Here is a 13,935-nt window from a genome sequence, read left to right as displayed (position 1 = left end):
AGGCGAGGCCGGCACCGCAGCGGAGGGCTCAGGACGGGCCGGCCGAGCCACCCGAAGTAACCCCGCAGCGCCCACCGGGGCACGGAGGCCGCCGCCCCACCGGCGCGGCCGGTAGCGGTACCCGGAACTCCCCCCCACTGCCGCCGGGTGTAAGAGCCACCCTGCCCGACGATCCGGGCCAGAACAGCACCCCACACCCCCGCGGGCCTCACTCGCGGAACGCAGCCGCCCCCGGCGGGCGGGAGGGGCAGCCCCCTCCCCCCTGCACCACCACCCCCGGCCGGAGCCGCGCGCATGCGCGCACGCTCCGGGCAGCGAAGCGAAGACCTCCTGGCCGCGAGGAGGCGCCGCGCCGTAACCGCTTTCTATGTCCCGCTCGGTCCCCGCCCTGCGGATTCTGGGAAGGGAGGGGGATGAGGGCGTCTCCCGGTCGGCGTCACTCCCAGCATGCAGCGCGGCCCGTTCCTGCCCCTGCTGCCGTTGCCGCCACCGCCGCTGCTGCTGCCGGGGGGAGAAGATGGCGGAGGGAGGTGCGGCGGATCTGGAGACCCAGCGCACGGACGTCGCGGCGCTGCTCAAAACCGCCCTCCGAAAGGGCGACACCTGGTGAGGGAGGGGCGGGGGGGGAAGAGGAACACGGACTCGGGCTGATGGGCGCGGGCGGCTCCCTCCGCCCCCGGTGCCGTTTGCTTGCGGAGGGACCGACCTCCTTTCCCTCAGCTCCCCCGCTCCCAGGGGCCGCTCGGCTCCGTGCATTCGCCTGGGGCTGCCGCGGGGGAGAAGGCGGGTGACAGGGGAGGGGGGAAGCACCGTTAACCCCTATTCCCGCCGTCCGGGTCCCTCAGCTCCTGTCAGGAGCCAGCCCGTCGCCGTGGTGCGGCGGGCGCCCGGCTTGGCCTGGGCTGTTTGGCAGGGCCGCGCCGCGCCGCTGAGGCGCCCGGCGGGGGCAGGCACCGAGGTCAGCTCCCTGCCGGGCGGCGAGCGGCGCGGGGGGAGGGGAGGGAACGTCGTGACTGGCGGGGCGCGGAGCCGGATGGCGGCCCCCGATGGCGGCTCCGGACAACGAGGGGCCCGGAGGCCGCGGAGGGCTTGTTTGGCATTTCGGGGAGAAGCACTAAAGCAGGGGCTGAGGCGGAGGAGCGGAGCACCGCTCCCAGGCGTTTCTTCCATTATCCAGGCTGAAAGGAGGAAACGGCCCCGACGTCGCCTTCAAGTTGTCAGAAATTATATCTGTACCCTGGGTGGGGTGCCCTGAAGCCCGTCCGCGGCTGTGATTAAGCCTTAAGTTTAAATTGTTTTGTCTCTGAACACGTTAAGTGCCTAAGAAACAGCCCCCGAGGATGCAAACGGGCCCTTATGATACCAGTTCTAGAGTATATGTTAACAAAATATGTTTTCCTGATAAGGAACCAGGTCAGATTGTCAGGAGAATAATTCACGGTTGGAAGAAATTAGGTTAAATAAACACCTCTTTCTGGCATGTGTTTGTTAATTGAGCTTCTGTAGTTGTAGTTCTTTGAGGCTAGGGAATGGGACTGCTTTTTTGAAGGGGGAAAATAAAAACCCCAAGCTGACGCTTTTTCCACCATGCAACCTCTTCATCGCTTCCTGTGTGAAACTGTCATCCAAAGACAAAGGCAAAAGCATTAACTTAGTGAAAATTTAAGTATGAATACACAAAAGTAGAGCTTTGCCCACCTCATTTCAGCTGTCATCACTCACTGTTCCAGTTCTATAAAAGACTATATTTAACAGTGTTGATACTGCAGCATGTGTCAGAAGCATATATTCTGATGCATTATTCAAATACTGCTGAGTATATGTTCGGTTTTGGCATATGAACAGGATGCTCTTAAACGGAAAAAATACAAGCAGCTAGAAAAAGGAAATCAATTCACCTGGTAGTGTTGAAAATGACCGGTAGTAGTAAAAGGGTGCTCAGGTTTGTAATCTTCTAAGAGCCTTTTTTTTTTTTAATGGTTCAGTTGGGTACTTTCCGAGTACTAAAATAAAAAGTCTCAAACAGTTACTATTATTCAAAATGAAAGTAACTTTATGACAAGTTTGTTTGATGATTCAAACACTAAATTTGCTGTAATTTTTTTTTTAGTGCATTAATTATTTTAGCATGAAAAAAATCAGTTAAGTGGAAGAAGCTTCTCAACATTCTCTGAAAATAAATATGTCTAGCTGTGATTGTGACACTGGTATTAATCAAGTGGCATAAGTCTGAGTAAGCTATGGCAAAGTCCTATTAACTTTGACTCATGAACTATTAAATCTAGCTACATAAACATGTATACAAGTGTGTTCATAGGATTAATACTTAGATCTATATATTTAACTTCACAAATCAAGGGGTATGTTTAGTCCAGATGCCTTTTTCCAAAGGTATTTTGACAACAGCTTTTTGATCTTTTTGGGTCATCAGTAAGGAAACAGAACAGTTAAGCGCTCTAAGTCATGATTCAGAATTGCAATTTTCATTCATTCAGTAGTAAACAAAGCTGAAAAGATGTGAGCAATGCCACATCAGCTTGTTCTGTTTGAGCTTTAAAGAACTAAAAATACAGTCCTTTTAAAATTACTGGCTTATACTGAAAGTCTTGTCCATGGTCTTCAGAATTTAGAGTGTAGAGAACAGTAAGCTGTACAAGGCAAGTATGAAGCTTTGGGGGTTTCCTCTAAGAAAAAAGGAACTAAAGAATGGGCAAAGGGAGGCAAGTCTTGTATGTATGAAGACAGCTTTGGATTTCCTTATTAGTTCATGTGCACTGCAGAGAGAAAGAAATGAAACTGACTTGAAATGCAATGTTTGTAGAGTTACGGACTGGGAAAGACCTGATAGAAACTGGAAATGTGAAGGGACAGTTTAGTAAACTATAAAATTTGTTTAATTTTAAGACTGCCTTTGGGTAGTGTAGGTCAAAATATATTGCTTCAGTGGACATACAGTGAACAGTCATTTGACTGTTGAATATTCAGGGACAAGATTTTGGGCTTTTTTGCATTCTTTTATGTGCGGTTAATAAATTACTAAACCAGGAGAGATTGAGGATTCTTCCATCTCTTAATTTATCTTATTTTTCTAAACTTAATTTAAATCAGTATCAAATTCAAGCTTTTCCAAGAAGAATCTGCTTTGTTTATAATTTATTTTAAATAATGCTGACTACTTTTATTAGGGCATACAGTATAAAAAACACACTGTCATTCCATGGTACCTGAATTATATATGTCTGTCTTCTTGCAGTATTATCCAAAGGACCTTCAGGTTCTATGGTTGAAAGACCTAGAACTCTCTTTTGAAAGATGAGAAATGTATTTCTTTGTATATCTCAGATTCAGGATCTGTTATGATTACTTCACAGAATAAATATAAATAGAAAAATATACCAATGCTTGGCAAGTGAGGAGAATTTTTATTGTTTGTGGAGATCTTAACCTTTCATTTAGAAAGACAAAAAATACTGGTTTTTACAGCTGCAGATGAATTTCAACTCAATCAGTGTCTTCCTGTATCTGTGCTCAGAAATTGAAGAGCTGTTGATATTCGTCCGTTTTTTTAGCCACTGTGTAATTTGCATGACCAACTGGTCTTGATGATGTTATTTAATGCCTTTGTAGCTGCAGTGGTATTTTTGAGGACCCTGCCAAGTTTTCCTGTTTTTACAGCATCACTGAGGTTCAGGAACACTTTTCTTAAGGAAGTGATGAAGACTCTGCGCATTCGTGCGTGTCACTACTTCTTATCTGAGTATCTCTGTAATTTCCTCCTGATAGTGAGGTATAATTTATCTTTACCCTTAAGACCACTTCAGCCCTGCTTTCCCTGTAGTTCCTGTTCTTCTGTGGCTCTCTTAGAGATGTTGTCTCAGTTACTTCAGCATGGCATTAGAAATGCTTTCATATTCTTTACTTTGTTACCTCTTACACGCATTGGCCCTCTGTGGTCTAGAATGTGAGACCATGTTTCTCACATTTAAATATCACCTGCCTATAAATGGGTCACTTATTGTGGGTAATAGTGACTAATAATAGCTAACTGCACCTCCTTACCAGTCAGTTTCACTAATTTTCCTCTCTTCCAGAACTTCCCCACTGTGCTTCTTTCATCTATCACTTGCTATAGCAATTTCTGAGCAGACGAGAATATAGATGTTACTTGTATTTTGAAAAGGAGTGACTTGGAAAAGATTGTGCTGTTACAGTGGGCAAGTAACAATCACAAGAAGTTTATTTGGTGGCTAAGGGAGCAAATGCGATCTTTAGATGTTTGACATGGGAATACTAAGTAGCAGTACAAAAATGTACTGTATACAGTAATGTGTTAGCAAAACCACTCATACTGTTCAGTTCTGGTGTCCACATGTCACAGGAGGTGTTAATTTGGAATGAGTTCAGAAATCTCAAAATGTTACAGAGAAGGTCGGAAGCCTTGCCTTTCAGAGAAGAGCTTTAAGAGCCTTCGTCTGTTTTGATAGAATGTTGAGTCCTGTGCTGAAGTACTTACATAAGAAGAAAATGTCTTCTAGGATAAGGATTTTTAGACAACCAGATAAAGATACAAGACACTATCTGAAGTGTCAGAAATCTAACTGAAGCTAGTCAGGGAGTAGATGAGAAGGAAGATGCTGATTTTCAGCCTTGCTAGCCAATGCTTTGTGGTGCCATTCATCACTTTTCAGAGAGAGATTCTTAGTATGTTCTTGATTTTTATGACTTGCAAATTATGAAAACTACAGCACTAGTGTCTTTTGAGTTCTTTCAGATGTGTCTCTGATACATACCACTTCTGAAATTCTGGTGGGTCCAGAGGGAATACTGGTGTTACCCATTGAGTACATTTCTTGGAAGGTGAATAAAATATTTTTTTGCACTGTGAGAATTTTATTGCTTGTTTAATTGTAAAACTCGGTCACTACAGAGATTAAGGAAAAATTAAGTGGGGTAAAAATTATTTCCAGTGAACGATCAGTAGATATGAAAAGGTCAAGCTTAAAGGATTTCCCTTTCATGAGTGTATTTAAAGAATTTCCCCACCAGAAATGTAGAAGCATTTTAATTCTGGCTACAATGAGAACTCATGAATCTTGATGAACAGGCATATATAGTCCTACTTGAAAACGCTGCAGTGCCCGTCAGTGATGATAACCTTGATGCTGAAGTGTTTAGCTTTAATAGTATTTCACACCATGGGCTTTTCAGTGTTTCCCACATCCATCATTGTACTGTACATGAACAGAATCTAGACTGAACATTAATGGAAGATTTTACTTGATTTCACTGAGAGCATGATGAGATGTTACGACCTGCACCTCTGTGACATTTGGAATAGTCTAAACTGTTATGGCTGCATATAAGGAGAATCAAGGAACACTAAGTCAGTAGTTCAAGGATAGAACTGAGAATTGGCTGGGTTTTGTTTCAAGTGAGGTTTTACATTGCTACTTTTTACTTGTGTTTGAAGTTGTTTTATGTTAGATTTGTCTCACTGCGTGGAATCACAGACTGATTTGGATTGAGAGGGACCTTAAAGGTCATCTTGTTCCAACCTCCCTGACATGGGCTGGGCCACCCTCCACCAGACCAGGTTGGCCAAAGCCCCAACCAACTCAGCCTTCAGCGCTTTCAGGGATGGGGCATTCACAGCTTCTCTGAGAAACCTGCTACGGTGCCTCACCATGCTCACAGTAAAGAATTGTTTCCTTGTATCTAACCTAAACCTACTGTTCTTCAGCTTCATTACCCCTTTTTCTGTCGTTACATGCCAGACTATAAACAGTCTGTCTCCAGCTTTAATGTGGAATGGTAGAGCATTTCAGTAACAGCTTATGAAGGTATAAAAGACATTCTAAATTCTTCTGAAACAATACTTGCAAGGGGTATGTATAGGTGCAATTCTTTCTTCTAATTGATTAGACTGTTCATGTTGAACTCAAAATCATGTTTGTGACAGCCTTTTGCCTAAAAATGGGAAATCAAACTTTGTTTTAGGAGTTAAGACTTTTCATTAAAAATTATTTTACAAAAGGGAAATTTGTAAGTGTATCCAAAATACTTACATGGTTCTTAACATAATATTCACTGAAATTTTCATATAAATTGTATTCCATTAATTTTGGCTGAATCAGACCTTTTATTCAGCCTCTTGGTGGTATGTATGAAGTGCTTCTCAGCCTCGTGCAGCCCATTGTGGGAACTGAGTATGGGAGGTTGTAGGGAGAATTTGACTGATTAGTTGTTTTGCAGTTATCTTGGTGCATTTAGTTGAACAAAGCTTTTATTATTTCTGAAGAGGGATGGGAAATATTTGGACTAACATTTCTTAAAAATTGGAGCTGAGCAATAGATTTTTTCACCTGGATCTTTTTCTTGTGGATTCATCTACATTTTCGATAAAATGATGGTGTGGTTTGTATATCATACTGAACTTTCAGAATTTTTTAATTCTGAAAAGAAGTTTAATTTTGAAGTATTAATTAATTAAAGCAGGTTTTGCTATCCTAATCAGAGTAGAAATACAGGTGCGAACACATTCTTCCTTTCATATTATTACAGTTGCAGTTGTGCAAGAACAAAAATCGGATGCTGTGCCTTTAAACAGGAGTCCTAATTTGCTTTCAGCAACACTGTTGTTCCACTTTGTCCTCAGTATTACTTAATCTACTCATGCACAGGGAGGCGAGTAAAAAAAAAATCCTCACCTGTCTCTCTGGACAATTTGCACAGTTTTGCTGTTAGAAGTGAAATAACTTGTGTTTGGAAAATACTGTGTCCCAGCAGTACACTGTGATGGAATGAGTGTCTCTGTGAAGTGCCTTTATTACGTATTAAAGTTAACTGGTTTGATTTTGAAGTTCAAGGACTGACCTATCAGTCAATACAAATAAATACAGGTTATACATTCTTTAATTCTCTCTGTGTATAACTGAGGACTCTTGACAGCAATGGGAAATACCAATATCATCGTCATACTTTTCAGATATTTTTCTATCAACCTGGGTGTTAGGGTAAAGGATGAATGCTGTTATACGTCTGTGATGTTGATACTGTGTTAATAAGGGTTGTTAAATCAAAATGTCCAGTAAACCACAGGTGAAGTTAAATTACCTGAAAAGGTTACAAACCATGGAGGAATCTTAGAAATCTGTTAGCAGCTTTTCTGCCAGTACTGTTACTTTCTTCCACTGACTGAACAGTGTCCGTAGTCATGCAGCTGCAAAATTTTAAAATTTGTATAAATTTGTTACTGTTTTTAATGATTAATTGATTTTTTTTAATGAGGGTGGATTTACAAGCGTTGTAATAGCTTCATTCTTTTGTTGTTGTAAGCTAATAGGCAGTAGGCAAAGTAATCCCATTTTGGGCTGCCCTAAGTCTCTGTTTGATCTTTCCTAAGGATACAGTCTTTTGTTGGTAATTTTAATTGACTCAATATAAGCATATATTTGGATATAAGTATGGCCATCAACTGATAATTGTGTTTTAGCAGTTGAATATTTTCTGTAGGGGTAAAAGAACCAAAATATTCATTGCTGGTATGCCTATGTTGGGAAAGTTAATAAAATAAGTTGTCTGTGATTTGTGGATTATATTGGAGAAACTAAGTCCAGTAATTGACAGGAATTCCAACAGGAACTTCACAAATGGCCCTTAATCACAGAGATGAGCAGTCCTTTGTAAATTCCAGAAATAATCACCATTTCATCCCACTTCAGTGGGGCCCAAAGAATAACACCTGCAGTGAACTGTTTTCTCAGTGTGTTGTCTGTAGAGGCTCTATGAGGTTGGAATAAGTGATCTAAACTCATCCTAAAGATAGATTTAGTCTGTGTAGTGTCTTCAGCTAAACAAGTTTAAAATAGCTGTGAGTTTAACTTTTTAATGTGGTTTACAACATTTCTAAACAAAGCTTGTTAGCTTATAACCATGAGAATGAAGTAAAAGATCACATGTTTTCATATAGCTATAATATTAATTAAAAATAGTTTAAGGTCAAAAGTAGTCCCTGCTTAGAAAGCAACCTGACCATAGGAAAAAACAGAAGAGAAAAGTAGGTTGAAATGTTTTGAGCCTTGTGCTTTGTAATTTTCTTTGCCAAGAAATTGTTCAAATGAAAGAATGATTTAAAGAAAAGTTACGCCTGAACGGGAGCACAGTATTGGCAATAGGTTCTGGATGGAATGAGCTAGCTATGACCAACAGTTATTGCTTTTTGAGGAAATGAAGTGACATGTAATATCAGAAGATATCAAGGAACATTATTATTCTATTTTTCAACCCCTTTGCATGATCAGTAGACTCAGACTAGCATAAATTAAGATTGGAAGATAAGCAAATGCAATTTGAGGCCCCTCAGACCTCAAATAAGGCTTTTTCTCATCAGCTGCTGTTTTTAGAGTTCATATTTGCAAGGTTCAGAATTTCATCTTTTATTTTATCCTCTGCAGTAATAACACTGAATCCATATGATACCACAACCTGTTGTGTATCAAAAGGGTAATGTACACTTTGGCAAAACGTTACATGCTCCCCTTGTCATTGTGCAGGTTTTCCATGTCTCTTCTTACCAGAACAAATTCCACCCTTGTTGAAGATTGTAAAGATACTTTGCAGATGTTGGTAAGTTGCACATCTGCAGAGGTAGCATAGACCTTGGTTACTTAAGCTCCTCTGGTGCTCTGGAAGGTTATGAAGTTTTCCTGGAATCACAGAATATCTCAAGTTGGAAGGGACCCATAAGGATCCTCTAGGATCCTTGTGCAGAACTACCTAAAGCTAAGCTATATGTATTAGAGCACTGTTGAGATGCTCCTTGAACTCTGACAGGTTTGGTGCCCTGACCACTTCCCTGGGGAGCCTGTTCCAGTGACCCACAACACTTCCAGAGAAGAACCTTTCCTCATGTTTTATTCCATATCTGACATTTGAGGGAACTTGAGAGTATAAATTATCCCTTGTATGTTGTAATCTGCATCAGACAGGCAAGAAATATTTTACAGATGAGAGCAGATACATCTTAGGAAGTGATCTGAAGCTCTACTCAGAAGCAAACACTGAATACTGAAGTAGGCCAGACTTGAACTGGAACAGATGTTCTATAGGTTTTTTGATTCTACTTGCTCAAAGAAAATGTAGATATCTTTACATAATGTATATATCTAATGTAACTAAGAGAAAACACCTAATAAAAATGTACAAATATTTCCAATGTTATTAATACCTACAATTTAATATGAGTATAATTTTCAGCAAATCATACTTGTATATTTTTGCTTACTTTTACGTAAAGGTTTGGGACTATTCCAATATTTGTATATCTGTTATCAACTTGTTGACGCTTAAGTGACTTCAGTATAATCAAACTTGATTTTACTCTTATCATCAAGCAATTTGAGGTGACTGATTTATTTGAAATGTCTATAAATATCAAGCCTTTGCTGATTCGGAGGTTACCTGTTCACCTTGTTGTGAAGTTCTAGTTTCTAAGGTTTGCCCCTCAAAATGGTATATCTAGAAATTTGAGTCTTCAGTCTCTACTACAAATCCTCCAGGTGTGTTTTACCCATGAAGATAGGTTGGTTATCCTGCTCACTAACTTGACTAATGACATCCAAGAGAGCAAAATTTGGGTTTTCTGCTTGAGTGAAACCTTGATTCCGTCAGAGCTAAGTAATAAACATGCCACAGTTTTAAAAACTGGACAGGCCATGGGTTTAAACTTTGCAAAGGTGTCCTGGGGTAACTTTCTCAGTCAGGTCCACAGCTCAAAAAATTATTCCAATATTGGGGTGGTTTGGAAGTCTTTACTATATTAGGTGATTGTAACAGAAATGAAAGCAGAACATTTAGTTTAACGTACAGACATTTATGTCTCTGTTTCACTAATGCATGGTATGCTGTTTTCATATCTGGGACAGCACATAATCAGTGAAGCATATCTGGTCTCAAGTGCATGCTCTAAGTTTTTAGTAATTTCCCTCTAAAACGTGATCTAAAAAGTGATCGAATCTTATTTAAGAGATGAGATTTTAGCAGATGTGGTTTTGTTTACTCGAGGTATGCATTTTCCTCTTAAATTACTGAATGTCCCTCACAGGTAATACTTAATTTTCTGATGAAGTGTATCACAAATATTGCAACATTGATGAAAAGATAAATTAAGTTGCCTTCTTACAGTTTGCCTTCTGTTTTATGTAGATGAATAGTCTTGGTGATCTTGGTGACAATGCTATATTGAATGCTTTTGTAAAATCAAAAGCTGGAGTCCATAAATTTCTAATTTTTTACTTTTTCCTTTAATGCTAAGAACTTTGGATTTTAGCTGTGTACTTCAGGTCCTTTAGGAGATTGATCCCCTAAGCTGAGCATGGTGTAATTGCATTTTTTTTTCAGCATAATCTTTAACATGGTATATCCTTCTTGCATAAAGATGAGTGAAGTGTATGGCATTTGAACACACATTTCCATTTCCCCTTGCCTTACTGGAAAAGTAATATTTCATCTATTGAATAAGTACAAGTTCTTATAAATGGGTAAGATTACAGCTGCCGTGATTGTATTCCACAGGGACTCAAAATACCTTCTCTCACCTGTATCAGACTTCAGTTGAAGTAAAAATAGCAGAATACTCATGAAAATGCCTGATATGTTTAAAGTGTATATATGTGTGTGCATATATAAGCACATACTTATACATAACCAGTAATTCACTGTAAGAATTCACAACCGCTTTCAAAATTTACCCTGTAAGCTTTTTTTCTCTTGGCTATATAAATTCAGTAAATCTTCCTTTTCGATACAATGCATGTTATCTCAGTGTTGTGGTAAACTGCTCTACTGAGTTTGCTCCAAGAATATCTGTCTGAGAATCCATACTTCTTTAAGACATCCAGACAATGTTGGTAGATCCTGAGTCAATGAAAAGCAGCTATCTCTAAAGAGAAAATAAATTCATTTACTGGACTTACATAGGTGTCCTGCCTGCTTTTGTTTATAAAGGATATTAAGACCTAAGTATTGGGATAGTAAGGCAGTACTTTCGAAGCTATAATCTGTGGTAGTTTGCTAGACTCTGTTAAGATGTATGAAATCTAGAATATTTTTATTTCAGGTTTGATTCTTAGAATGTGATGTGGTCTGTAAGAAATCCTGTGAACTGGCAGTGACCCACTTGCTCCTTACAAAAAAAAAAAAAAAAAATCTTCCTGGTTCACTCTTTAAAAATGAGTTCACAGAGATGGATACATACTGCTTCATATTACAAGCGGTGTTAACCAAAGTATTAAGCTTTGCCCTTGAGTACACAGAGATTTCATGATCTTCCCTTTTCAGTCTCTTCATTAACTTTCAGTAGAATGCATCTTGCAAAAAAATGTATGTAGGATCTTGTTTGTCTGAAAGTATTTTTAAATAATGCTTTACAGATATTAACTTACTCTTTTACAGTTGCAGACTTCATCCTATAAGAGAACTATTAGTTTGCAGTATCACAGACTGGTAAGGGTTTGAAGGGACCTCTGGAGATCAAATCCAGCCCCCTGCTAAAGCAGCGTCACCTACGGCAGGACTGTGTCCAGGTGGGATTTGAGTATCTCCAGAAAAGCAGACTCCACAAGCTCTCTGAGCAGCCTGTCCCTGTGCTCTGTCACCCTCAGAGTGAAGAAGAGGGTTCCATCTCCTCATGTTGAGATGGAACTTCCTGTGTTTCAGCTGTTGGCTGTTGCCCCTTGCCCTGTCACTGGCCATCACTGGGAAGTCTGGCCTCATCCTCTTAACATCCACCCTTTAGATATTTAGAAGTGATGAGATACCCTCTCAGCCTTCTCTTCTCCCGGATAAACAGACCCAGCTCTCTTACCTATGTAGCTTCTTTTATTAACTTCCTTTGCAGCTGTGTCTGTATGTCTAAAATACACCAGCCTAACAACGTGGCACTTGGTGAATTCCAGTAAGAAAATGGGAAAGGAGAAGATAGAAAGACAAAGTAATTTTCAATAAGCTTTAAAATTTTGTTATTGGTGCATTCTTCGTTCTGCTTTTCTCTGTTGTACCAGTGGATAGACTTTGCTTGGACAGTCTCAAACTTCATGTGATTTTTTTTTTTTTTTTTTTTTTAATATTTGGTTGTCCTTCAGTATTTTCTTTCTAGAGAAGGCACATGACTGTCATTTAGTTCTTACCACATTTGTGTGCTTAAATGTTTCATAGGTGGCCTTTCAACTCTTTAATGCTAGAAATACTACTGTCTTACAGGAGCATGCAAGTACAAATTTGTAAGTTAAGTGGTGTAATTTTTTTCACTTTGTGTTAGCAAACAGAATTGTTACAACTTTTCAGTTAGGAGTAATTGTAAAGAGACATGGGTAGAACTGCTGCTACTTGTACTTTAAAAGGAAGAAGACAGAAATACCAGTGATTCAGTTATAGAAACATCAAGCTTGTTGTGGCGGACTTGGGGAAAAGGAAAAATTAGCTTTAATATCAAACTCTATATGCAAATATATATATATATACACACTGTGTAGAATAAACTCACTCCATTTAACATGGTCGTACCAATTCAGACTTCTGTGGTAGAGTCTAGTGTCTGTTTTTCTCTTCCAGGAAATAGAAAATAACACTCATTAATTGCAGCAGTTAGTTATTGTTTCGTGAAAATCTATTTGTAGAGATTTCATTTTTCTTTCTTAATTTTCAAGCAGACTGTCTTTATGGTGTTTGCTGGATTCTTCAATTTTTACCCACAAGATACTTATAAAGGCTGAATTGCCTATTGCAGGCTTCTGCCTGCTGTGTTCTCTTGCCCCCTCCCATTTTTGATAGTTGAAGTTGTTTCTTATTTAATTTCACAACAGTTTCGGACTTGTGGATTCCTAGGTTTTGGTGCAGTGATGACTGAATCTGCTGCTGTGCTAGGAGAACCTGAAAAGTTAAGTTCAGAAGAGCCTTTTATATAAAAACCAAGGCTTTACTTGTATATTTACATGTGTTGCAAAATGACGTTTTCTGTACACAGAGATCTGAATAGTTTGAGAGGCTCGTTGCTTTGTTAGGTAGTTCTTATAACTTCACTGAGCAGTGTAGATGATGTAAAGTGGTCAAGAAATTGGTGTATTCTAGCTGAGCGACTTTGATTTATGAAGTGTGAAATGTGCGTAGGATGAACTTCCTAATTTGAACTAGTTAAGTTTTACCTTATTTTCAGCACAAATAAAGTTCAAATCTGCTTATGTTTTTGATAGTCTGTATTTTTATCTTTTTATGCCAAATTTCACTCTTTTATGCAGATCAGCCTTGTCCAATCTTGTTTTCTTTTGCATTTTAAACATGCTCTAAACAAAACATGCCAAGGGAATTCTACCACAGAACTTTAACATTATTGGATCATGCTAAAGTAGCATGGCCCAGCATTTTTCATTACCAATTTGGTGGGATGCCTTGTACTCAAATCACTCTCTTAAGTCACTGTCTGAGTTTGGTAAGAGTGGGTAATGACATTGCTGCAGCAAAATAATTTCCATCTATATTTCCTTTATAGCAATTAATTTTAATGAAAAATTTTGGTTCAGAAAACACTTTGAGGCTGTTTTCTGACTGCTTGTTGTTTAAAATTTCAGAAATAAACTGTGTTGCAAGTTCAAGGACAAAGTTGTGTACAGAACTCTTTCAGATGAGATAGCAGCTCGTTGTAGTTGATGACTGTTGAGCAATAGTAATAATTTACTGCAGTAGAATAGATAGCAGACCAAGTATTTTACTGTGAGGTGGTCAAGGTACATCCTGGAGTACAGCCAGTCAACTCTGGTGCAGTAAGGGGGAGATCTGGTCCTAAACCAAAGTTCTTGCACTGGCACAACTGTGTTTATAGCATTTGAGACACAGCTCTGCCTTTGGTGTTTGTTTGCTTAGGGTAGTTACAAGTGAAGGCTA

General features: G+C 39.6%; 1 protein-coding gene across 3 annotated transcripts in view; it reads left to right on the top strand.

The window, feature by feature from the left end:
* Positions 1–502: 502 nt before the first annotated feature.
* The window catches only part of USP15 (ubiquitin specific peptidase 15), a gene marked incomplete at its 5' end in the record, with an annotated part of 69,029 nt that continues 55,596 nt past the window's right edge, over positions 503–13,935 (top strand). For 2 of the 3 annotated variants that reach the window (XM_084266012.1, XM_084266013.1), the window contains one exon: positions 518–606. In XM_084266012.1, coding sequence (XP_084122138.1) covers positions 518–606 — 89 coding nt within the window. Of the gene's footprint in view, positions 607–13,935 lie in introns of all 3 variants that reach the window. The other variant, XM_084266011.1, reaches the window with a different exon arrangement.

The sequence above is a fragment of the Gallinula chloropus genome, assembly GCF_964237585.1.
Source record: "Gallinula chloropus genome assembly, chromosome: 1".
Taxonomy (NCBI): Eukaryota; Metazoa; Chordata; class Aves; order Gruiformes; family Rallidae; genus Gallinula; species Gallinula chloropus.
The sequence above is the reverse complement of the archived record's forward strand: the minus strand, read 5'-3'. Positions and strand labels throughout refer to the sequence as shown.